Here is a 23969-nt window from a genome sequence, read left to right on the forward strand (position 1 = left end):
TGCTCATTTTGGATGAAATATTTAGGCGACCAAGGATAACAAAAAGATGTTTTGTCTGATCCTCATCATCAATACAAAAACAAAGATTAAAGTTTGTTAAAGAGTTTTTTATCTTAGCAATCAATTTTTTTTCCACCATCGCAACAAAGTTGGCGGGGGATATAGAAACAGGCACTGACTGTCCGTCACACTTCATTTCTGGAGCAAACTCAGAAACCATTAGAGATAACTTTACAAAACTTGGTACAAACATTCACCATATGGTGAAGATGTGCCTTTTGCTATTTAGGTTTCCCCAGCATTTTTAATATATATTATATAATTATTTTAAATTTGTACTTTGTAGTCTCTGCACTGAATGGAAGCTGTGGGTTTCATTTCCAGAGTAGAACTTGAAAATTATTTCCGAGATATCTGTTAAGAAACTTGGTTAAACACATTCACCATACAGTGTAGATGTGCCTTTTGCTATTAATGATGCCCCCAATTGTTTTGTTTTTATATAAATTTTATAAATTCAGACTTGAATTGAAGCAATCTTAACAGTTTTACCTTAGTTCTGTTATGTACTTCTTCATGACACTTTGTACAATATCAGTCCTAGGCTGTTATGGTCATTGTTCTTTGAAGATTTTAAGATTGTGTTTTATTTTCTTATTTCAATTAAATGGTACACCAGTAGTCACTGCAACAAGCAAAGCTATAAAAGGATTCATAGTAGATGTGTTAGAAATTCACCAGGTTTTGAGGGGTCAGCATGCTCACACCTTATGTTCCTTATCTGTACCATGTACCTTTCTCTGGTAACTGCCGGCAAAGGGTAGCGATACTTTCCTGTATATCACTGCTCTACAATACAATTTATGGATGCAAAATATTTTTAGCCTTGAAGATGATTCTGACCTTTGTTTATCATTACAGTCTTACCAAAGCAGATATTTGTCCACATTACATGGAAATGGTATACACTTACTCTTATATCCAACCTCTTCCACAAGCAGATGGACAAACTGATAAATTTACCATGTCACATTTGATTGCATGTATCATTGTCTTCTAGACTGGACAAATGGTGGGGAATAAGATAACTTCTTCTTGTTGTATTGTTCAGTTATGACCCCCTATTTACATGTGGAAAGACGGAGAATACTGAGACTGTTCTCTCTGTAGGGTGACGGATGGGGCCGAGAACTGCCTGTTTCACTACTGCAGCATGGATACCCTGGAGGGGCTGTACATCACCTCCCCCCTCCCCGACGCGGCCGCGCCCCTCCACGCACAGCTCATTCACAACTTCTACCGCTGCTGCACACAGATACAGGCCATGTTCCGCAGCGCCATCACCTACAGGGTAAGTCAGGGCGTCAGCTGAATCACCTGCATCAGCATCACCATATTCATCATAATGATCATTATAACTATGATATCGGATCTGTCCATGCTACAAACATGCCAATGTCATAATAAATCCATGCACACTCTATGTATGATACTGAAATGTATAATATGATGGAAAATGGAATTAAAAAAATAAATAATAATAATGATCATAATCATAATCACATCATCCACATCATCATAATCACATGGTCACTATCTTCATAATCATCATCATAATCACATCATCCACGTGACATCATCGTCATAATCACATCATCATCATAATCACATCATCATCCCCATAATCACTTCATCAAATGTATCGTGATAACCTTAATCATCTGCATTTATGTAGGGTGATGGGTGATTTGTCCATCTTGTCAGCATCATAACTGTGCTTGTGGGTTTCTCCAGATTAATATCTACCACATCCATCACGTCCCTCCCACATCCATCATGTCCCTCCCACATCCATCATGCCCCTCCCACAGTCATCACGTTCCTCCCACATCCATCACGTCCCTCCCACATCCATCACGTCCCTCCCACATCCATCACGCCCCTCCCACATCCATCACGCCCCTCCTACATCATCATGCCCCTCCCACATCCATCACGTCCCTCCTACATCCATCACGCCCCTCGCACATCCATCACGCCCCTCCCACATCGATCACATCCCTCCCACATCCATCACGCCCCTCCCACATCCATCACGTCCCTCCCACATCCATCACGTCCCTCCCACATACATCACGCCCCTCCCACATCCATCATGTCCCTCCCACATCAATCATGCCCCTCCCATATCCATCACGCCCCTCCCACATCCATCACGTCCCTCTCACATCCATCACGCCCCTCCCATATCCATCACATCCCTCCCACATCCATCACGCCCCTCCCACATCCATCATGTCCCTCCCACATCCATCACGCCCCTACCACATCCATCACGTCCCTCCCACATCCATCACGCCCCTCCCACATTCACCTCACCTTTAAATCAGCATAGAACCCAACTGACTGATTTCTTATTTCAGGCCCTTGTGAACCAGGAGGATGAGCCTGTACTGTACCCAGACCGGAACCTGATCAGCATCCGGGAGCAGGGTGTGCTGTTCCACTGCCCCTCCCAGCCGGGGTCAGACTCCCGCCGAACCAAACAATCACTAGCATACTGGGTTGTAGGGTAAGTTTGTCATGCGAAACACAAGCCATGTTCTTTAGTCGAGGACTTTCTTTATAATATCCAAGACCAATCTTTTCATACCTTGATGATAGTGCTAATGCTATCAACCACTGGTTTAATCCAGATTTCATTGTTTTCAAGCAGTTATGAAATTGATGTAATAATACTGAATATGTCAACATTCACAATATGTAAACATTCACAATATGTCAACATTCAATTCCCTGCTAATATCCTGGGTGCCGTTGTATAAAGTGATCTTAGCACTAAGGTGATCATAACTCCCATATTTAACATAAAGCTACGACTGTCGTAGTGCTGAGGTTGTTTTGTACAACCGGACCCTGGTCATCCCCAGCAACCTATGCTGGACATGAGAGGCCACTTAATAGACTTGGCTGGCTTGGTTCATGGTGTGTCATCGTACCCGACGATGTGAATCGTTGCTCACGATATCAATCACTGGATCGTCTGGTCCAGACTTGATTATTTACACGCCGCTAAAATATTACTGGAATATTGCTGAGTGCAGCGTTATCTAACACTGAAATATTGACAAGAAATTTTCCTTTTCCCCAATTCCAGCTTGACTTGTTTGTGTGTTGCAGGCGCAAGTACAGCCGCCCTGTGAAGCAGGAGGTGTATGTGTGTTTCCACGAGTCAACACCACAGAACGTCGTGGAGATGGCCTTCAGGCTTAATTTCGGGCTCCTGTCTCCCGGGTGACGCCAGTGTCGACACACACCACTCCTTCATCTCCTGCCCAGGATGCCAGGGTGACGTCTGCCCTTAGATTCACCTCGTCCAGTCTTTGGGAGCCCAGTCGTTGGGCACCATTTACTGAAGATCATGATGTCACGAAGATCACTGAAGATCACTGAAGATCATAATATTCAGAAGATCATGTGGTACTGAAGATGTGCTGAACATCAGGATGTGAAGATCAAAAAGTACCGAAGATCATGATATACCAGATCAAGATAAACTAAAGATCACAATGTATGAAAGATTGCGATAAAGTAAAGATTTCAATTCATATACTGAAGATCGCAGTGGATCAAAGATCACAACTTACAAATGATCATGACATTGAAGATCAGTATGTCAAGAGATCACAATATATGACAACTGACAACCGAGTTTACCATAATTGTGTATCTTGTATGGTTTTGCCAGGCAACATGTGGGCCAGAGGTCAGATATAATGTCTGGCAGTAGATCTGAAGACGTCCTGGTCCAACAGGTCAGGGTGAGCGTGGTTTAGTGCCAGTTCTTGTAGGGCCTGTCAGGGGGGGTGACACCTGGAAGCTATGAAGACTATGAAGGGCATCCCTTAAGAAGTCCACGTAGGAGAGTCTCTGCTTCAGGCACTTACACTACTGTGTGTCCAGGATCTCATGAGTAATGTCATGGTCTACAGTTGCCCTGTGTGTAGTTCCTGATAGCACAAGCATGTATTGACTACTCCAGCAGGTGCCTCTTGGCCAGTTTGACATTCTCAGCTATGTACAAAGTGCTTACACCCAGTTCAGGAGGAGCATCTCTGCCTGCAGGATGTCAGAGGATGAACATTAAACCTCGTTGAACCAAGAAGTTAGATTTCTCATCAATAATGACATGCTTGCTATGGTTACAGTGTGTATTGACATGGTTCACAATCTGAAAGATGTGAAAACTTTGAGTATTGACCTGCATGCTGGAAGCCTGGATGTTATCCCGTGGAGAACGAGATCATGTCACACCATCATGTGAACCGTCCGTGACTGTGCAAAGTTGACTCACTCTTATCAAGGTCATCTGGACCCATCATTTTCATCCCTTCATCAACTGAGAACCATAGGGGCGTGGTGTCCTAAAGAGAACATGTTCACAGGTTGGATGAAGAAGATTCGACCTTTTATACCTCAGTGGCTACAAAATATAACATATTTACAAGTCACATGGTCACAAACCTGCCAAACAAATTACCTCGTGTCTTTTAAACATGTGTCTGTGATAACGGAAATATTATTTTATTTGTGAACTGAAGCGACTAACCAAATATTCCAAAGGGAGTATGTCAGATAGGAAATGCTGAGATTTCTTATTTTTTATGAAGCGATTGTACATTATCTAAGGGGACATGAATGTGTGGGATCTGTTTTTGGCCAGACACTGCCAGATCCAGGACAGGTTCTTGATGTACAGATCTCGGCCTGGTGAAGTACAGGACCCTGTTCACGGGGCGATCATTGTGCTTTGACTATTGTAAATCCCCATCTTTAACAAAGACCTATGACACCATAGCTTTATGATCATTTGCGAAACAGGTCCAGATCTTTCAAAAAGATGGTCTGATTGATCAGACCAGAAGCCTAAATGGATGCTCAAAGTATGGATATTTAAAAGAACTGCTGTTGATGATAACATGATATACAGAAGTTATTATGTCAATCTACTGATGCTCATGTTGTTTTTTTAAATTATTATTATTATTCCAGTTGATACAGTATTAAGGCAAACTTTTGGAAATACTTACATAAACATGATAAAGAGATTTCAAGCTTATCGAGAATTATAATAACCCAGTAAAATATGTCCAGCTTTTAAGTATTAAATTCCAACAACTGAGTGACATTCTTTATAAAGACTTCCTTTGCACTTCAAATATTCCCAGGATAAGCCAGAGAACAATCTGGTTTGCCTTACATTTGAAACAATGAACAATAAGCCCAAGTGCCGTTGTTTCCATTCTCACTGGTCTTTGTGTCTATCAATGTGATTAAATGTTTGTAGTCATGATGGAAGCAAATATATTTCAAAGATGTCTATTGCTTTATAATATAAAATACCTCATTCCATATCTGGTCAGGTCCATGATATTATTTTTACATGAATTACTGTATTTTAGTAAATATTGTTAATTTGATCTTTTCATGTTTCAAATACCAGGGTGGATACTATATACATCATGACAAGACAATGTCAAACAGGAGACTTCTTATCCATGTTTTTCAACACTAATGTCAGAAATCAGTGTTTGAAAAGTAACATATTTAACAAGTTAATATGATTAAGTCAACCCCAAGTTCTGACAGGGAATTTTCAAGTATCCTTTTTTTCCAGATTTCATGCAGATCTTGCATTCCCAATCTCATTGAAATCAGATCTATTACTGTGATACGATACCTTCTCTGCGATAGTCTGCATGAAGACCCAAGGACACCTCCAGAAGTCCTGTCATATCCAATCAGGGTCAAGGCTTCCAACTTCTTGGTACAATTTCAATATATTTGGGGGTGTCTGAATGCAAAAGAATAAAGCTTCACTATGAATATTTTATACCTGGTAACTGTGTTTGAAACACTGCCCATGTGACGAAGAATTTAGCTTCTAGGGAGATATCTCAGCTCTTCACACACAGAGATCTTGTATCAGAGTAAAAGATCTTTCTATTAGTATTTTTGTTGTAATGTACTTTTCAGAAACTGACAGTAATTGAAAATGATACGTCATGGGTAGTCTGTGAAAAACACCCACCCACCCCGAGTCTTTTTACGCATCTGGTCACTTAATACATTGAATCAGTATATTTACTATTTGATATCGATGTGGTTGAACGTTGAATTTCATGTGAATGTGCTTGAATGTTGTTGGAATCTGATTGGTCAATTCAAATAACAGTCGAGGAATTCAGGGATATCTTTTGTTGAATGAACCAAATATTTGAATGCATATTTGTTCGTGATGTATATATGGTTGAATGTTAGATGTTAATGATATGTGTCGCTAAGACACTGGTGCTTGTAAATCCTTGTGTATAGCTGTGATTGCATTACAATGTGCTGAGTTAGGGCCAGAGGCTGGTATGAGGGATGGCAAGAGATGGTTAGTATCACAAGAATCAGAACTGCCTGTACAGTTACATTGAAACTATTGGAAGTACGAAGCACCCAGCTCTCTGTGATTCCAGTAGTGATTGAGTGAGGGAGGAAGAATGGATGGGCGGATGGGAGTGAATGAGTGAGTGAGGGAGAATGGGAGTGAGGAATAAACGATGGGAAGGAGGAGGGGAGTGAATAAGTAAGTGAGGAGTGAGGTGTTACTCCAAGTTATGCAATATTCCCCAAATGGACGTCACACATTGTCCCATGGTAGCTGAGTCTGATATGAGCCCCGCTAGGGGTAGATCATGCAGTAGTAAACACTAATACAGTAAGCATTTCTTGTCCTTCCAGCATCCCAACAGTGCTCTTTATCTACACAAACCTACCCCCAGGCTGTAGGTAGATCATATCAATGAATCCCTCGTTTCTTGTTGTTCATTATTATTTCAGTAGCTATAAACCTGAAGGATGAAACCACAATCTTTAGAAAAAAAATGCTAATGCTAAATCTTCCCAATGTCCTAATGCCTGAACAGACTGTTAATGAGCTACGTACAGGGTAATTGTTTGGGGGTGTCAACATACATGAACAGGAAAAAACGTTAAGCATAATCTCTTCCTTATTTTCATAATATCCCCAAATTCCATGTATCTTTTGAAAATATCTACATGTGACATAATAATTGATAAATGTTAAAAATCACACTGATACCCTGCTGAAATATTGGTACCGGGGCACTGTTCCTCCAGATGGTCGCAAGTACTGGGTAAGACTTGTAATGCAGTGACACACGAAGCAATGGAAAGAGTAAGACAAATGACTATTGCCATGGCAACAAAAATGTCATTGGAGAATAATTTTAGTTTCTGTATTAAAATCATGTCAGTTTCAGTTTGAAATATACATGTGTATCAGAAAATCAGTACATGATAGGATTTAAGAAATGGCTATATATAAGAACATTTACTGTAACTCCAGTTGTGCATGTCCAGCCAGTAGCTACTGACTGTGAGTTCAGTGTATGCCAGTACCACGGGTTGTCCGAAACACCTGTCTATTTTAACCACCGATGTTGGTATTTGACCCCCCCTTGTGTCAGCTGTCCATGCCTCCCAGTCCAGAGGGATATTATCAGCAATACACTCTGGGTGGTTTTTGTCTGTGGTGCAATGAGATACTGAGTATCAGACTTGTTATTTGTTGTTTTCTAATAAAACTGTTGAAATACTAGAACTGCCATTTATGTTTTTAATAATGTTACTGCTTATTCCAATTAAAAAATGAATAAAAGGCTGTCTTGGATGACAAGGAGGCCTGTTGGCTGTCTTGGATGACAAGGAGGCCTGTTGGTTGTCTTGGATGACAAGGTGGCCTGTTGGTTGTCTTGGATGACAAGGTGGCCTGTTGGTTGTCTTGGATGACAAGGAGGCCTGTTGGTTGTCTTGGATCACAAGGAGGCCTGTTGGCTGTCTTGGATCACAAGGAGGCCTGTTGGCTGTCTTGGATGACAAGGAGGCCTGTTGGCCGTCTTGGATGACAAGGAGGCCTGTTGGCCGTCTTGGATCACAAGGAGGCCTGTTGGTTGTCTTGGATCACAAGGAGGCCTGTTGGCTGTCTTGGATCACAAGGAGGCCTGTTGGCTGTCTTGGATCACAAGGTGGCCTGTTGGCTGTCTTGGATCACAAGGAGGCCTGTTGGCTGTCTTGGATCACAAGGTGGCCTGTTGGCTGTCTTGGATCACAAGGAGGCCTGTTGGCTGTCTTGGATCACAAGGTGGCCTGTTGGCTGTCTTGGATCACAAGGTGGCCTGTTGGCTGTCTTGGATCACAAGGTGGCCTGTTGGCTGTCTTGGATCACAAGGAGGCCTGTTGGCTGTCTTGGATCACAAGGAGGCCTGTTGGCTGTCTTGGATCACAAGGAGGCCTGTTGGCTGTCTTGGATCACAAGGAGGCCTGTTGGCCGTCTTGGATGATGAGGAGGCCTGTTGGTTGTCTTGGATGACGAGGAGGCCTGTTGGCTGTCTTGGATCACAAGGAGGCCTGTTGGCTGTCTTGGATCACAAGGAGGCCTGTTGGCTGTCTTGGATCACAAGGAGGCCTGTTGGCCGTCTTGGATCACAAGGAGGCCTGTTGGCCGTCTTGGATCACGAGGAGGCCTGTTGGCCGTCTTGGATCACGAGGAGGCCTGTTGGCTGTCTTGGATGACAAGGAGGCCAGTTTGCTGTCTTGGATGACAAGGTGGCCAGTTTGCTGTCTTGGATCACAAGGTGGCCTGTTGGCTGTCTTGGATCACAAGGAGGCCTGTTGGCTGTCTTGGATCACAAGGAGGCCTGTTGGCTGTCTTGGATGACGAGGAGGCCTGTTGGTTGTCTTGGATCACAAGGAGGCCTGTTGGCTGTCTTGGATCACAAGGAGGCCTGTTGGCTGTCTTGGATCACGAGGAGGCCTGTTGGCTGTCTTGGATCACGAGGAGGCCTGTTGGCCGTCTTGGATCACGAGGAGGCCTGTTGGCCGTCTTGGATCACGAGGAGGCCTGTTGGCCGTCTTGGATCACGAGGAGGCCTGTTGGCCGTTTTGGATCACAAGGAGGCCTGTTGGCCGTTTTGGATCACAAGGAGGCCTGTTGGCCGTCTTGGATCACAAAGAGGCCTGTTGGCCGTCTTGGATGACGAGGAGGCCTGTTGGTTGTCTTGGATCACGAGGAGGCCTGTTGGTTGTCTTGGATCACAAGGAGGCCTGTTGGCCGTCTTGGATGACAAGGTGGCCTGTTGGCCGTCTTGGATGACAAGGTGGCCTGTTGGCTGTCTTGGATCACGAGGTGGCCTGTTGGCTGTCTTGGATCACGAGGTGGCCTGTTGGCTGTCTTGGATCACGAGGTGGCCTGTTGGCTGTCTTGGATGACAAGGAGGCCAGTTGGCCGTCTTGGATCACAAGGAGGCCAGTTTGCTGTCTTGGATGACAAGGTGGCCTGTTGGCTGTCTTGGATGACAAGGAAGCCTGTTGGCCGTCTTGGATCACAAGGAGGCCTGTTGGCCGTCTTGGATCACAAGGAGGCCTGTTGGCTGTCTTGGATGACGAGGAGGCCTGTTGGCCGTCTTGGATGACAAGGAGGCCAGTTGGCTGTCTTGGATGACAAGGTGGCCTGTTGGCTGTCTTGGATGACAAGGAGGCCTGTTGGCCGTCTTGGATCACAAGGTGGCCTGTTGGCCGTCTTGGATCACAAGGAGGCCTGTTGGCTGTCTTGGATTGCAATTCAAATCCACAATCATTGGTTTCTGGCATGTCCAAGGGATGCAACTCTGCAGAGCAATTTGAAGACTGGGCCATCCATGTCCCCTGTACATGCAAGAATGTCCGTAGTTTGGTAAACTGGTATGTGTTGGCGGTACACAAGCCCCACTGCAATAGACACAACACGCAGGAGGAATACTTTTATTTACATGCTGTACAAACAAATGTAAAAATATACAACTACATTGTAAAATGTACAAATTGAGTCGCAGTAGAATCAGTAGCAGTCACAAATCGTTAAGTAGAACATGTTATACAAATGGAATGTAACAGTGACATTTTTTTTAAACACTAAAATGGTTTATACACTAATAGCACTTCATAATGCTCAACGGGATGAATGAGTGGTTTTACACTGATTTGAACAGTATTTCAGTAATATGCATGAAGTGCACCACCTGCTGTTTCAGTGTGGAAAGCTTTAAAAAAGAAAAAGGCAGGTCATTTTTTGTTTAGAAAGAGATGGAATTTAGGTCAATAGATGAGAAATACACAAAATATACCTAGTCCATAACTCTATCAATACAGGTTTGTGTTAATCAAAAGCTAAGACTGCGAGATTAAGTTGATATGAGTGTAACTGTCAGATAGGATTGGGCCCCAGAAACAAAGATCTTAGCACAAACACTATCGTACCTCCATGTATGGGACCACTTGCACAAAGGGTTTAACTGTACAACTATCCCCAGTATGAGAGCTGAGATAGTTTTCTCAGTAACATCACTTCTTCCTGTGGAGCAGTCTGTCTACTATCATGCCGTCACAACTGTCAGTCCTCAATCTCATTCAAATCAGATCTTAGTTCTCGCTACCGCTACACAAACAAATGAGGACATTCCATGCAGGTTACATCAGAATGGCCGTTTGCGAACTTTGAACAAGTCCATATTAGCCAATCAGAAAGTAGCTTTCTAAGGTTTACAGCACTAGTTTCAAACTTGCAACTTCCATTCCAGACTATGCTTTGAAAAGTATTTTGAAAGTTCTCGATTGCAAATTTTAAAACTGAACAACAGAATATTTTGGGATGACGAATAGATACTTCCCAAAGGCTGTGGAAAGTCTCTTCCATTTCAAATGTTTATCTCATTGAAGCGACAGACAGACGATGATTTTGACAGAATCAGTCATAGGACCCGTTACCGTTATTAGGAATCAGTAACCACAAGACACACATTCCAACTGCCATTTTCCTGATCTGGTAAGAGATGCTGTGTTTGATCGGATGAAAGGTCCTTCTGATGTGACCTGTAGTGGGATGTCCTCTGAACCTTGTATAGGGGAAGTAAGAACCCAGATCTGACATAAATGAGATTGGTCAGTTCCATGCAAGTAGGAGATTATTAATATGTTGTTTGTTGTTTTATGCCGCACACAGCAATATTCCAGCTATATGACGGCGGTCTGTAAATAATCAAGTCTGGACCAGACAATCCAGTGACTTGACACCATGAGCATCGATCCACGCATTGGGATACGATGACATGAATCAACCAAGTCAGCGAGCCTGACCACACAATCCCGTTAGTTGCCTCTTTTGACAAACATATTGCCTTTTACGGCAAGCATGGGTTGCAGAAGACCTGTTCTAAACCGGATCTACATGGGTAGAGATTTTTAATAAGTACCTACCCATCCTTGGATGAATTGCTATTGTCTGTCTAGTGTCCTTGAACAAAGTTATCTATTGTCCTTGAACAATGTTGTCTATTGTTCTGTTGCCTTGGATGTAATTTAGTTCTATTGGTAGCCCTTCTTTTGTTCCACAAAGTGATTGAAGTTGACACTATTGTTAATGTATCATGTTCCGACAACCTGTTAGTACCCTGTATATATATCCAAATTTAACAAATGTTATATTTGGGATAACTCTTCCTTTGTAAAATACAGATTCTAGTACTTTTTTGGGTTGAGTCCCATCTGGACAACCCCAAAAAGTACTAGAATCTGTACTTTACAAAGGAAGTTTTATCCCAAATATAACATTTGCTACATTTGACCTCTTTCTAAAAGGCATTGTGTGTTCATATATTCAAATTATTTTCAACAACTATCAAAGTTTGGACTTTACGAATTCAGGGAACGAAAACACTTATGTATGTGATTTGATGGGTGCAATTGTTTTAAAAAGTGCATGTACTTGTCTATAAGAGAGGACTGTGAAAAGACCAGCTGGATGAAAGGATTAAGAATGAATTTGAATGAAACAGTCGTCGCACATTGTTGTCTCAATTGTTTCAAGACAGAGACCAGTGTGTGAAAGATACTAGGATCAGATTGTAGGATAATGTTAGGGCAACGAAACAAGTGATAGTCAAGAAAATGCGTCTGGAGAAAGTTCTCGTGGATGAAGTAGAAGCTGTTCATACGATTCAATATATCGAATCCTTGCTGACATTGTGTTACTCTCTTGAACTATGTACAATCATCAGACGTCTCACTGTACACTTCTGTTTCGGTTGCATGTTCGAATCAGAACAAGTTCCCACTTGTCAGAATCTGTCAGAGCAAGAGAAAGTCAACTAATATTGTGCAATGGCTTTGTGATGATCACGTGATTAAAAACTGGATTCGACTGATTCACGACGACCCAGCTGTGAATAATGTATCTTCCTTCACCTTATATCAATATCATTGCAAAGACTACCACACCCTTGAAGATCTGAGTTAGGACAGGTCTTCAGCAACCCATGCTTGCTGTAAAAGGCAACTATGCTTGTCCTAAGAGGCAACTAACAGAATCGGGTGGTCAGGCTCGCTGACTTGGTTGATGCACGTATCTCAATTGTGTGGATCAATGCTCATGATGTCAAACACTGCATTATCAGGACTCGATTATTTACAGACCCCCATCATACAGCTGGAATACTGCTGAGAGTGGCTTTAAACAACAAATAAAACAAAGCATAGACTATCTGGATACACGTTTCTAAACCACGCTGTGGGTCACAGAGTTATGGAAATGTTGTGAACATGCTACAATTAGAACGAGTGTTTCAATAAAATTCTAACATAGAATAGTATTCAATGTGTTTTCTTTTGTATAGTTGCTTATGATTTAATTTTTTTCTTCAATTATAAGAAAGATCAGCAGGTTTAGATTGTTTCAGTGTCGGGAAGGGAAACATTTTGGAACACTAACATTTCAACTCTTGTTCTCCAGGGGCATTTTATGGACCCGAGAAATTTCAAAATGCTCTCAATAAAAAGTCAGTCCTATACTTTGAAGAAAGTGAAAGAATTCCTCTCAAAACACAATGCTTACAGCCTTCAAAAACGCACAGGACACAAGTTTTCCACACTGCGTGTACACATAAACAGCCACAATGAAATATAGGACATGGACTTGGCTGATGTGAGTCGGTACGCAAAGGCTCACAATCGCGTACGATATTTGTTTATCGCTATCGACATAATATCGAGATATTTGTAGGCTGTTCCATTATGACATAAAAACTCAGTTTCCATCACAGAGGTACTGAAAACCAGAAAGGGATATCAGAACAATAGAACTAACTTACACCAAAGGCAATAGATCAATAGACAACATTGTTCAAGGACAATAGACAGACAATAGCAATACATCCATGGGTGTCAAGGTGCTTATTCATAATCTCCTACTTATGCACATATATTACTACAGCATATCACAGATTCAGAAAAAATATATAATATTTTGACTAGTGCAAAAAAGACAAAACCTTTGGGACTAGACATGTCTGATATAATGCTGAGTACATCAAGTACCAATGACGTTAATGTATAGAAAATATTCACTGTTCATCTTTTGAAAATCCTATCCTAAAACACCTATTAGATCACATCATTTACTCCAAAGTGATATCTCTCTGCATGAAGATCTGACAAAACCTTGTCAGGGGAACGCTCAATGAACTCTAACCACTATATCTAGGTGAAGGATGCGTTGGTTCTTGAGCAAAACAAATGTCAGTCGTTCAAAACAGTTTGGCTTCAATTTTTAACACCTCAATTTTGAAATCCACCAGACAAGAAATATTCCCTTGAACATATCAGGAACATATCCAGATAATATATAGCGCAACTTTCATCCTTTGTATTCAGAACTGCCCATTTATGCTCATTTTCAAGATAAGACATGTGACTGGGAGTGTTTGGCTCACTCAATGAAAATTTAGTTGTCGTTGATTGGCTGATAAGAAAGTTCACCCATCATGACCTCCTACGAAAAAAGTTTGTCAGCTCTCCCCGAAGAGAGGCAGGGGCGGATCCAGGATCCACTTCGGCCATTTGCAATTTCAGAGGGAGTGAGAGTCCACCCCAAAGCCTACCAAAAAATCACAAACACTATATGTAAACCATTATTCATTTTGCTTTAGCAGCCAAATCAACATGTTATCATGGTAGGCAATGTGCATACAAAATGTAATCACATGTAAAAAAGGGTTGGACACACCCCAGAAACCCCTCTGGATCCGCCACTGGGAGGTACTATATCACAGTAAAACATTCTATTGTGAAGAGATTCCCCATTAAATAAACAGTTTCATGATGAAAAAGGAGAACATCCTCACCTAACTTGTTGAACAAAAAGCAAGAAAATACAGACATGAAATGTGACATGTTAACACAGTGAGACAGATGGTACAATGGACCGCGATGCAATATACAAAATAATATGCAATATCATACATTTATACACTGCCTAACTCTCCTTCACATTTATACAATATCTAGAATCTGTAACCATGGCAACAGCACATCAATATATCAAGTGGTCCCTGATAACTTGAGATCTGAAATTAACACCACATATCATCATAAAACATCAATCAGGGTTTCCTGAAACAACGTAACCCCGCGGGGATTCTGGGATAGACTTGGTCCCGAGCAACTTATGCTTGTGTTATGTGGTGACTAAACATTTGTTTGTTTGTTTGTTTGTTTGTTTGTTGTTTAACGCCGCACTCAACAATATTCCAGCTATAATAATTGACGGCAGTCTGTAAATAATCGAGTCTGGACCAGACAATCCACTGATTGACATCATGAGCATTGATCCACACAATTGGGATCGATGACATGCATCAACCAAGTCAGCGAGCCTGACCACCTGATCCCCTTAGTCACCTTTTACAACAAGCATGGGTTGCTGAAGACCTATTCTACCCCGGATCTTCACGGGTTGGTGACTGAATGGATCAGGAGGGCAGGCTCTGCAACTTGGTTTATTGCATGTCATTGTTCCCTAAATGGCGGGGAATGTTCCTCATAATATCAGTCACTGTTTGTCCAGTGCAGACTTATTTATTCACATCCACCATCAGAGTTGGAATATTGAAGAGTGCAGCGTTAAACTAAAGACAAATCCTAATACAAAACAGTAAACAGGCAAGAAAAATGCCAGCCACTTAACATCTGCATGTTAAAATATTTAGTCTAATATCACATTATCCAGCAGATTTTGGTGTCAACATGCAGACTTTATTAATAAGCTAGTCATTTTCAAACCTCAATCTGGACCAGATGACCTTGTCCAGACACAGCTGGGAAGGCAACACAGAAGTCAAGATGTCCCTCATCCAAATGGGTGATTTACAAGTTTCACTACTAAGGCATGTAGTTGCAGAGGAAGGCATATGAGCATATGAGCATATGAGCATCCATGGAGATACTATTGATGCTACAGCCATAAACTACTTCTTGGAATGACGTAGTGAGGCTGATGCAGAGAACTTCACTTTGAAACACAAATTGTGATTGGACCCGATGATATTATCATAAACTGTAACAATCTCTCTCATTGGCTGCTTTGATATCTTCCTTTTCCTCATTAATGGTGGACATCAGAAGAAGTACCGTGTCCTTGGAGATTGTTTCAATGACCATCGGTCCACACATCTGAAAACGTGTGACAGCTCATATTTTTGTGAATAATCCCTCGTAAAAATTATACTGATAACGCATCAATCCCACAATTCCACAGCTTATGTCACTTGTTACAACGTATATGTATATACTAGAAACACTTCAAATGATTTATTAAAGTGGAAATCTGTTAATCAGGATGATTTCCAATCTTAAAAACAGATTTTAGTTTTCAATATCGTTAAACAAAGATCTGAGGACATCCCATTACGCGTCTCGTCAGAACGACCTTTCATCCAACCAATCAGAGCGTCACTTACCAGATCAGGAAAGTGACAATCGGAATGTATTTTCTAATCATGCAACCACGATATATTTAACACGGGGTATTCCGAACGACAGTTACGGGTTTTATGTCATAATGATTATATCCATACAAGCTAGGCCATCTATGAGCCATTCCAGAATGTTCTTCTTATCAGTTTTAAATTTTTCAATCGAAAAAAACGTCAAAATATGTTTTGAAGCGTAGTCACCAGGTGGAAACTAGTGTCCTAAAGCTAGAGAAAGCTCCCTTATGATTGGCCAATGTTGATTTCTTGTCAGTCATTTCATTGGTCAGTCAAAATTCGCGAAAGGTCGTTCTGACGTGACCTGTAATGGGATGTCCTCAGATCTTTGTTTAGCGGTAGCGAGAACTAAGATCTGATTTAAATGAGATTGGATGATTTCAGGTGGTACATCTGGGATTGCACTATGATCTGGGAACTGATTGGTCATTGATAATGAAATGCAGTTATAGGCGATGTATAAGCAGTTCTGGATTTATCCAATATCACACGGCTCAAGAATATCCATCATGAATATTCATGATATTACACACTACAAGCGATTGGTGGAGAACTTGTTTGTTGGCAGCTGGTTAAGAACTCCGACCAATCGGGATGAATGGAAGGTGGGCAGCACATTCAGGTTGTTTGGATGTCGGAGCTGGTTCCGGGACGAGGCCCCCTCCTCAAAGTCTTCGGGGTTGATGTTGGGGGCGATGTAGGGTTTATTTTCATACTTATCTTGAGCTAGTTTTTTGAGACGATGCATCTCAAACATGCCAAGTTCATCAGTAAATTTATAGAACCTGCTGTTTTTATTTTGTAGAAGAATGTGAGGTGATTCCACTTCTTGTATTCTACCTTCAGAAATTACCTGTGGAAGAAATACACCTTTGTTACAAATTATCCAAACACTGTTGCCCTGGCAAAGTAAATGTTTCTAAATTAAAATCATGCACTGTTTTATACACTGGCAGGTTGTCACATATGGATGGTACTCATCATACTGCATACAGCAAAGCTTTATCTGTGTCAAGGTTTGTATCAGCCAGGTGAGCTATAACTATCAGTCAGGTGAGCTATATCCGGTGAACTATATCTATCAGGCAGGTGAGCTAAATCAGGTGAGCTTTAAGTATCAGGCCATTGAGCTATATCAGGTGAGCTATGTGTATCAGCCAGGTGAGCTATATGTATCAGACAGATGAGCTATATCAGGTAAGCTATATGTACCAGGCAGGTGAGCTATATCAGGTGAGCTATATCTATGAGGCAGGTGAGCTATATCTATGAGGCAGGTGATCTATATCAGGTGAGCTATATGTATCAGACAGGTGAGCTATATGTTTCAGGCAGTAAGCTATATGTATCAGACAGGTGAGCTATATGTATCAGGCATGTGAGCTATATGTATCAGGCAGACTAAATGTGTTAAGGTACTCACCATGACCCTATCTGTATCTATTATTGTATCAGGCAGGTGAGCTATGTGTATCAAGGTACAACGCTCAAATTTAGTTCTCAGCAGCTTTTGTATAATTGTATTGCACCTGAAAAGGAAAAAAATAACATTATTTTCATATCAGTTGGATATTCATAATGAAGAAAAGACTGCTGCGAATTACATTCTTAAAATATATTTTCAATTACCTTCAAACCAAAATGTTCTTCACTTAATGGTTCATTTGGCAAACAGAATTGAGCGCAATATTTCTTTATTTGTTCCATGCAATTCTTTCAACCATAGCAAAAGACCTTTTTTGGTCCTAACTGTGTTGAAAGTGGCTTTATATCATTTGATTTCCTGGATTCAGACAAATAATAAGGGATTATTATATGTCAGTTTTCATATCACACCCCATATCAACCCAAGAGGTATGATATAAAAACTGCCATATATTAACCTTTTTATTATATACCATAACATAAAATTGACAGCAAAACGTTTTCACCTTGGTTGGAAGTCATTGTGACAAGAAAGCTAGCTGAGCAGATGACATATACTAAGGGACGTAACTCTAATTTCTTACCACCCAGGCTGATATCGATTGCCCTCTCAAAATGCATTGACAAGCAATATCAGCCCAGCAGGGCCTGTAATACGGGTCTGGTTATTACACCCCCTGTGATATGTTGGTGCTATCATATCACCGATAGGTATAAATGATAACATGAAATCTTCACATCCTCAGTCTAACCAACTCACTTGTAATCCAGGCTGGTGGTAGGTTCTTCATACACGACAATCTTGGACTGGCGAAGCATTGCACGGGCCAGTCGCAGTAGTTGTCGATGACCAGTGGAGAAGCTGTCGATGACGGTGCTGATGTCAGCGTATAGTCGCTGTGGCAGCGTTTCCACGAAGGAAGACAGATTCACCTGGTGGATGTGAAGGTAGATGTGTGTGTCTTGGTATGATGCGGCTCTCATGACTTGCTTGCATGGTACATATATTTGATCTTTGAATAATTTAAATCTAAAACAATAGCTCGTCTACATGGTGGTAATATGCAGATTTGCACCGTGTGTACATAACTGTTTATGTTGATACTTCGATAAATGTAAACAAATATTGAAATCAATTCTTAATTAAACAGCGACCTCCTACCTCCTCCAGGACCCTCCACACCTGGGCATCCGTGTACCTCGAGATCGGGTCCAGATTCTGACGCAGCGACCCCGTGAACAGAGTAGGATTCTGGGAAATACACAAATGGCAACATATGAACTCAAAGAAACTTAAACTGAAACAGTGACAAACAATGTTTCACAAACTTAAACAACTGACACATTTTAATCTGACTGTTGAATTTTCAACACCATACTTCAGGATGCTTCCATAGAAAAACTTCAATTATCTCCCCTTTCTTCTGCTCCATTAAGTTGACTACAGACATTTGTGCATAAGTAGATTGACTCTTCTATCAGGCCATTCATTTTCTGATACTTATACGGATCAAATGTTTTAAAATTTAAATAAACAGTTATCACTTGATCTCTTATTAGTATTGTCTCTTAGGTGAAATAAAGTAAACATACAAATGAAACAAGTCAAGGAGTTACTTCCCTTACCCTATTCACAAACTTTCTTTTGAAATACCCGGGAAACAAATTTGGGTGAGAGTGAGTGAGTATGGTTTTACGCCGCTTTTAGCAATATTCCAGCAATATCACAGCGGGGGACACCAGAAATGGGCTTCACTCATTGTACCCATGTCGGGAATTGAACCCGGGTCTTCGGCGTGACGAGCGAACGCTTTAACCACTAGGCTACCCGACCGCCCCATTTGGGTGAGAGGAGAGAAGGGACAGACAAATTGGTGGGACAGTGAAGGAACGATTGGGTTGGCCTAGTAATTGATTTTTTACTATAAAATCCCTGCACACCCCGAGATGTACCGCTCCTTTTAGCTATTGCCTCTACCTGTTGTATAACAGCAATCTTGTCCCGGAGACGCTGTAGACTGACGTTGACAATGTCTATGCCGTCAATACGGACCACCCCTATGTAGTCATGGAGACGGAATAGAACAGACATGAAGGCTTTCTGCTCAGCAGCCGTCTTAAACATTATGCCCATCTGGAAGCAACAAAACATTATTATATAAATCAATCTTAAACACAATATGCATATTTGTTATATCCCTGTGTTATGGGTTTTCGGATGCTTAGAAACATTAATAGTTTTACCTCTAATAACATGAACAACTGTAGAACATCTTATTCACTAATAAAAGACAACTTTCTCTTAAATACAAGCCATCATCTGAGTATTTACATTGTCTGTGGGATGCTAAACCCGCCTGTTATAGCGCGAGCAATTGCGATAAACTAGGACGTCCGAAAATGTATCATGTCCGTAAACCTATGTTCCGACAATAAGTCAAATTTTTTCCAATGTTCTATGGTAGACTTGTTCTCTTTTGAACACACCCAATCTTGTGACAAGCACGAGACACTGAGCACCTATTCGGACATGTTATCCCCACAGGGGCTTGGATTAAAATGTCAAACTGACCAGGAAATTCTGGCATGAATTATAGACATGAATCACTTTACACAATTTGCTATGGAAAACACAGCAGGGTGTGACAGTACCTCCTTGGAAGGACTATAGTGATCTCTCCATGTGGACTACCACCTTTACCATTAAGAAGATCGTTCTTGCAGACTAGTGAACATAAATGGTCAGTATTTGATTGTTTGTTGTTAACGCCTCACTCCATATTCCAGCTATATGACGACGGTCTATAAATAATCAAGTCTAGACCTGACAATCATGATCAACATCATGAGCATCGATCCACGCAATTGGGATACAATGACATGCATTAACCAAGTCAGCGACCTTGACCACCCAATCCTGTTAGTTGCCTCTTTATGACAAGAGTAGTCGCCTCTTATGGCAAGCATGGGTTGCTAATGGTTGGTTGGTTGGTTGTTTAATGCCGCACTCAGCAATATTCCAGCTATATGACGTCGGTCTGTAAGTAATCAAGTCTGGACCAGACAATCCAGTGATTGACATCATGAGCATTAATCCACGCAATTGGGATCGATGACATGCATCAACCAAGTCAGCGAGCCTGACCACCCGATCCTGTTAGTCGCCTCTTACGACAAGCATAGTCGCCTTTTACGGCAAGCATGGGTTGCTGAAGACCTATTCTACTCCGGATCTTTACAGGTCAGTGATCATAAACATGACCAGGGTATTACTATGGGTGAACATCATGTGTGTACACTGAACAATCTCTACCCACTTCTATTGTTTATACTGTTACACATCTCACCTTTTCTTCGGCCCGGATACAGCACCACACCCCCTTGAGGGGAGACGGCCCTTTCCCTGGGTGTGACACTGACACACCCTCCAGGGTGATGATCCCATACTGGGGCCACATCAGGGACGGCTTCACCTCTGTATCCACGGCAACGTCCAGCTCGGGAGACATCTGGTAATACTGAAGTAACCGCTCGGCCGACTTCATCTGAAACACGGACATTATGAAAGGGAGTGTTGTCAGTGGCTTTGTCCTCATGCTGGTAGGCCTTAATAAAGTCATTATGAGAATATACGCAAAATATCATCAAAAAACATAAATTTCCTTGGCTGTCTTATTTAAATGTCAGCATTTACATGAAGCCCACATTTTGGAAGTCAAGTGATCCAAATTTAATCCCCATGTTTATTGTATGCATATTTTATTTCAAATAACATTGAGCTGATGAATGTTCCCAAATACCACAAACCAGCTGGCAACATGAGCAACACCCTCCACATCTACGGGGTACGATGACACATGGTCAGCAAGGTGAGACATAGTCACCTTCTCATCCATATTTTGGTGAGTTCATTTTAAGATAAATATTGCATATCGGAGGACTATTCTGTCCTGGAAATTCTGCCTTATTACCGGTAAGTTAGCTATTATCACCAGCACTGGGAGAGGAAGTCAAACAATGGGTACTTGGGACCTATTCTGAACTAGAATCTCCACAGGGAGACAAGCATGGGGTACTGGGGACCTATTCTGCCCTGGAATCCCTACAGGGAGACAAGCATGGGGTACTTGGGACCTATTCTGCCCTGGAATCCTCACAGGGAGACAAGCATGGGGTACTGGGGACCTATACTGCCCTGGCATCCCCATGGTGTTTAGTCAACAGATTCACCTCAACCAGAGCAAGGTGCACACATGCAGGAGACGCTTCTCACCTTGAAGTGCACGGCTGCCGACTTCCTCATGGCAGGGTGCTGCACGTTGAGCAGGTTGAGGGCGTAGAAGAGAGACAGCCCCACCAGGCTACTTGGCATCCACACATCTGGGGAACAGACAGAATTGGTTCATCAAACTATCCATTGCTACTCTCCATGGCACAAGGACAAAAGAAAACATCAGTGAGGCCTCTATTTCATAACTTAACTGTTTCTTAATGACAAATCAAAAGGTTACTTACTTTCCCAACTGACATACTTTCAATAACAAAAATAACAGTCTTTGCAGGAAGAAACATTTCCACAAAATTTTAATTTACTCAGCTAAATTGATAATGTATTATCAATGATTAAAACTAAATAATTACTGAAAATATTGTCCTATATTGAAATATATCAAGAATTCAAAGTGAATACATAAAATCATTTGCTTGACCCTTCATTATCAGCCAATACACATTCATAATTTCATGTCAGACAATAAGTAGTCGTACCACCGCTAGTATCTACTGATATCGAACTGAAGCACTGACATTTGCTCAACACTTACCTTGATACTGAACAACCAATATGGCGCCAATGGTCACACTGACCACAACAAGGAAGGCGATGATGTCGACTCTCATCCCGAACCATCGATTGGCAGCAAGGTGAAGGTAACATGCTGCCGTACTACGGTCCTGGCTCACGTCAAAGTTGTGCAGGAAGCGCTGCTCCACCCCGAAGGCCCGCAATGTCTGGATACCCTCCATGCTGCTGATGATGTGGCCGCCCACTGCACTCTTGGCTGAAGGTCACAGAAATAGATATAAGGGAGACAAATGGCGTTTAATATCACATTCAAGATCATTGCACTTTCATAGCGACGTGCATGCACATGTGTGTGTTTGCCTGTTGCACTTTCATAGCGACGTGCATGCACATGTGTGTGTGTGCCTGCTAGTACTAGTCTGGAGTAATTCCAGTTTTGTAGTGCCAGCCCACTGAGATACCATGTTGTAGTTTAACATGAATACCCCACTCATCATCCTAGGTCAGTATGTGTTTGTTTGTTGTTCAACTCAGCACTCAGCAATATTCCAGCCATATGACAGTTACCATCAATTTAGGTAAATGAGATACGAGCCTGACCACCCAATCCTGTTAGTCGCCTCTTATGATAGATTCCTGAAGATCAATTCTAATTCCGGATCTATAAGGGGTAATTGAATACTTATTTGTTCACAAGATACCTAGATACTTTACACATGCAATATTCTCAGACAATATGACTGGAAAAAATACTTGCGCAGTAATCCTGACAATGAACCAAACTACACAATTAACATTCCAGATTCCCAACTCAGCCTTTTTCCCCAAACAAATAATATGTCCAGACTATTTTTCATGACAGATTATTGTATATCGTCCTATGCATCTTACATTTGTTTCAAGCTGTTTCAGGTTCTACTGGGGATGTCAGACTGTTTGACAGCCAGCCCACTGATGTTGTTTGACAGTAAAACTTTGCATACAATGACATGAATCATGTGTTGTTGTGTTTAAGGCCGCTTTGAACAGTATTCCAGTCATATCACGGCATGTCAGCTTTATGTGGGAGGAAAGCCCGAAGTGATGCAGGTCTCAGACATTTACCACTTTGGTGAAACCCACGAGCACGGGTATGGTGCTGACAAACCTAGAAACATAATCGAGGCGAACCGGGATTCGAACCCACAATCATAGGTTTCTGGCGTGCCCAAGGGACGCAACTCTGCACAGCGCATCGCGGCGCCTTAGACGACTGAGCCACCCGTGCCCCCTCATGAAATGGACTCAGCATTAAGCAGAGATTCCTTATGATTATCAATAGGGTTGTTAAAATTTACACAAGAATATTCCTTACAATCTGCACAGCCAACATTCCAGTATTCACAGAGTACTTACATGCCAGTTCGATCTTCTCCACGTCCTGTGTGGACTGGTGGAAGTAGTGTCGGGCCACGATGAAGGCAATGGTCAGCGGAGTGACCACCAGCAGCAGCCAGTAGTTGGTGGCCCCCACCACCACCACAGTGGCTATCAGCACACTGAACGACTGCAGCACAACATACAGGGATCAGGTGAAATGTGTTTAATGTCACATCATAGATTATTGCACTGAAGGCATGAGCAGTAATACACACCATCAGAGACGTAAAAACACACAAACAGCCAACACTAGGAAGTTGAACGCCAGTTCAGAGAAATCCAAGATATACACATTGTAACTACAGCGAAATAACGAAGTCAGACATTGTAATACATTGTAATACTTATATCCCATGGTGAAGGTGAAATTGGGTTTAATGTCGCGTCCAAGATTA

At 41.8% G+C, this 23969-nt stretch overlaps 2 protein-coding genes across 6 annotated transcripts in view; one reads left to right on the forward strand and one right to left on the reverse strand.

The window, feature by feature from the left end:
• LOC124124196 (protein inturned-like) overlaps nucleotides 1-7669 on the forward strand; it is a 45090-nt gene extending 37421 nt beyond the window's left edge. For both annotated transcript variants that reach the window (XM_048387696.1, XM_048387697.1), the window contains 3 exons: nucleotides 1171-1351; nucleotides 2424-2572; nucleotides 3181-7669. In XM_048387696.1, the coding sequence (XP_048243653.1) occupies nucleotides 1171-1351; nucleotides 2424-2572; nucleotides 3181-3298 (448 nt within the window). In that variant the 3' untranslated portion in view covers nucleotides 3299-7669. The remainder of the gene's footprint in view (nucleotides 1-1170; nucleotides 1352-2423; nucleotides 2573-3180) is intronic.
• Nucleotides 7670-16003: 8334 nt separating this feature from the next.
• Nucleotides 16004-23969, reverse strand: part of LOC124124195 (ATP-binding cassette sub-family C member 4-like) — a 74958-nt gene continuing 66992 nt past the window's right edge. For all 4 annotated transcript variants that reach the window (XM_046487310.2, XM_046487311.2, XM_046487312.2 and 1 more), the window contains 9 exons: nucleotides 23551-23701; nucleotides 22175-22411; nucleotides 21625-21731; nucleotides 20699-20896; nucleotides 19330-19485; nucleotides 18514-18603; nucleotides 18112-18284; nucleotides 17350-17455; nucleotides 16004-16779 (listed from right to left, as the gene is read on the reverse strand). In XM_046487310.2, the coding sequence (XP_046343266.2) occupies nucleotides 16459-16779; nucleotides 17350-17455; nucleotides 18112-18284; nucleotides 18514-18603; nucleotides 19330-19485; nucleotides 20699-20896; nucleotides 21625-21731; nucleotides 22175-22411; nucleotides 23551-23701 (1539 nt within the window). In that variant the 3' untranslated portion in view covers nucleotides 16004-16458. The remainder of the gene's footprint in view (nucleotides 16780-17349; nucleotides 17456-18111; nucleotides 18285-18513; nucleotides 18604-19329; nucleotides 19486-20698; nucleotides 20897-21624; nucleotides 21732-22174; nucleotides 22412-23550; nucleotides 23702-23969) is intronic.

The sequence above is a fragment of the Haliotis rufescens genome, unplaced genomic scaffold (assembly GCF_023055435.1).
Source record: "Haliotis rufescens isolate VD_foot unplaced genomic scaffold, xgHalRufe1.0.p SCAF_7, whole genome shotgun sequence".
NCBI lineage: Eukaryota > Metazoa > Mollusca > Gastropoda > Lepetellida > Haliotidae > Haliotis > Haliotis rufescens.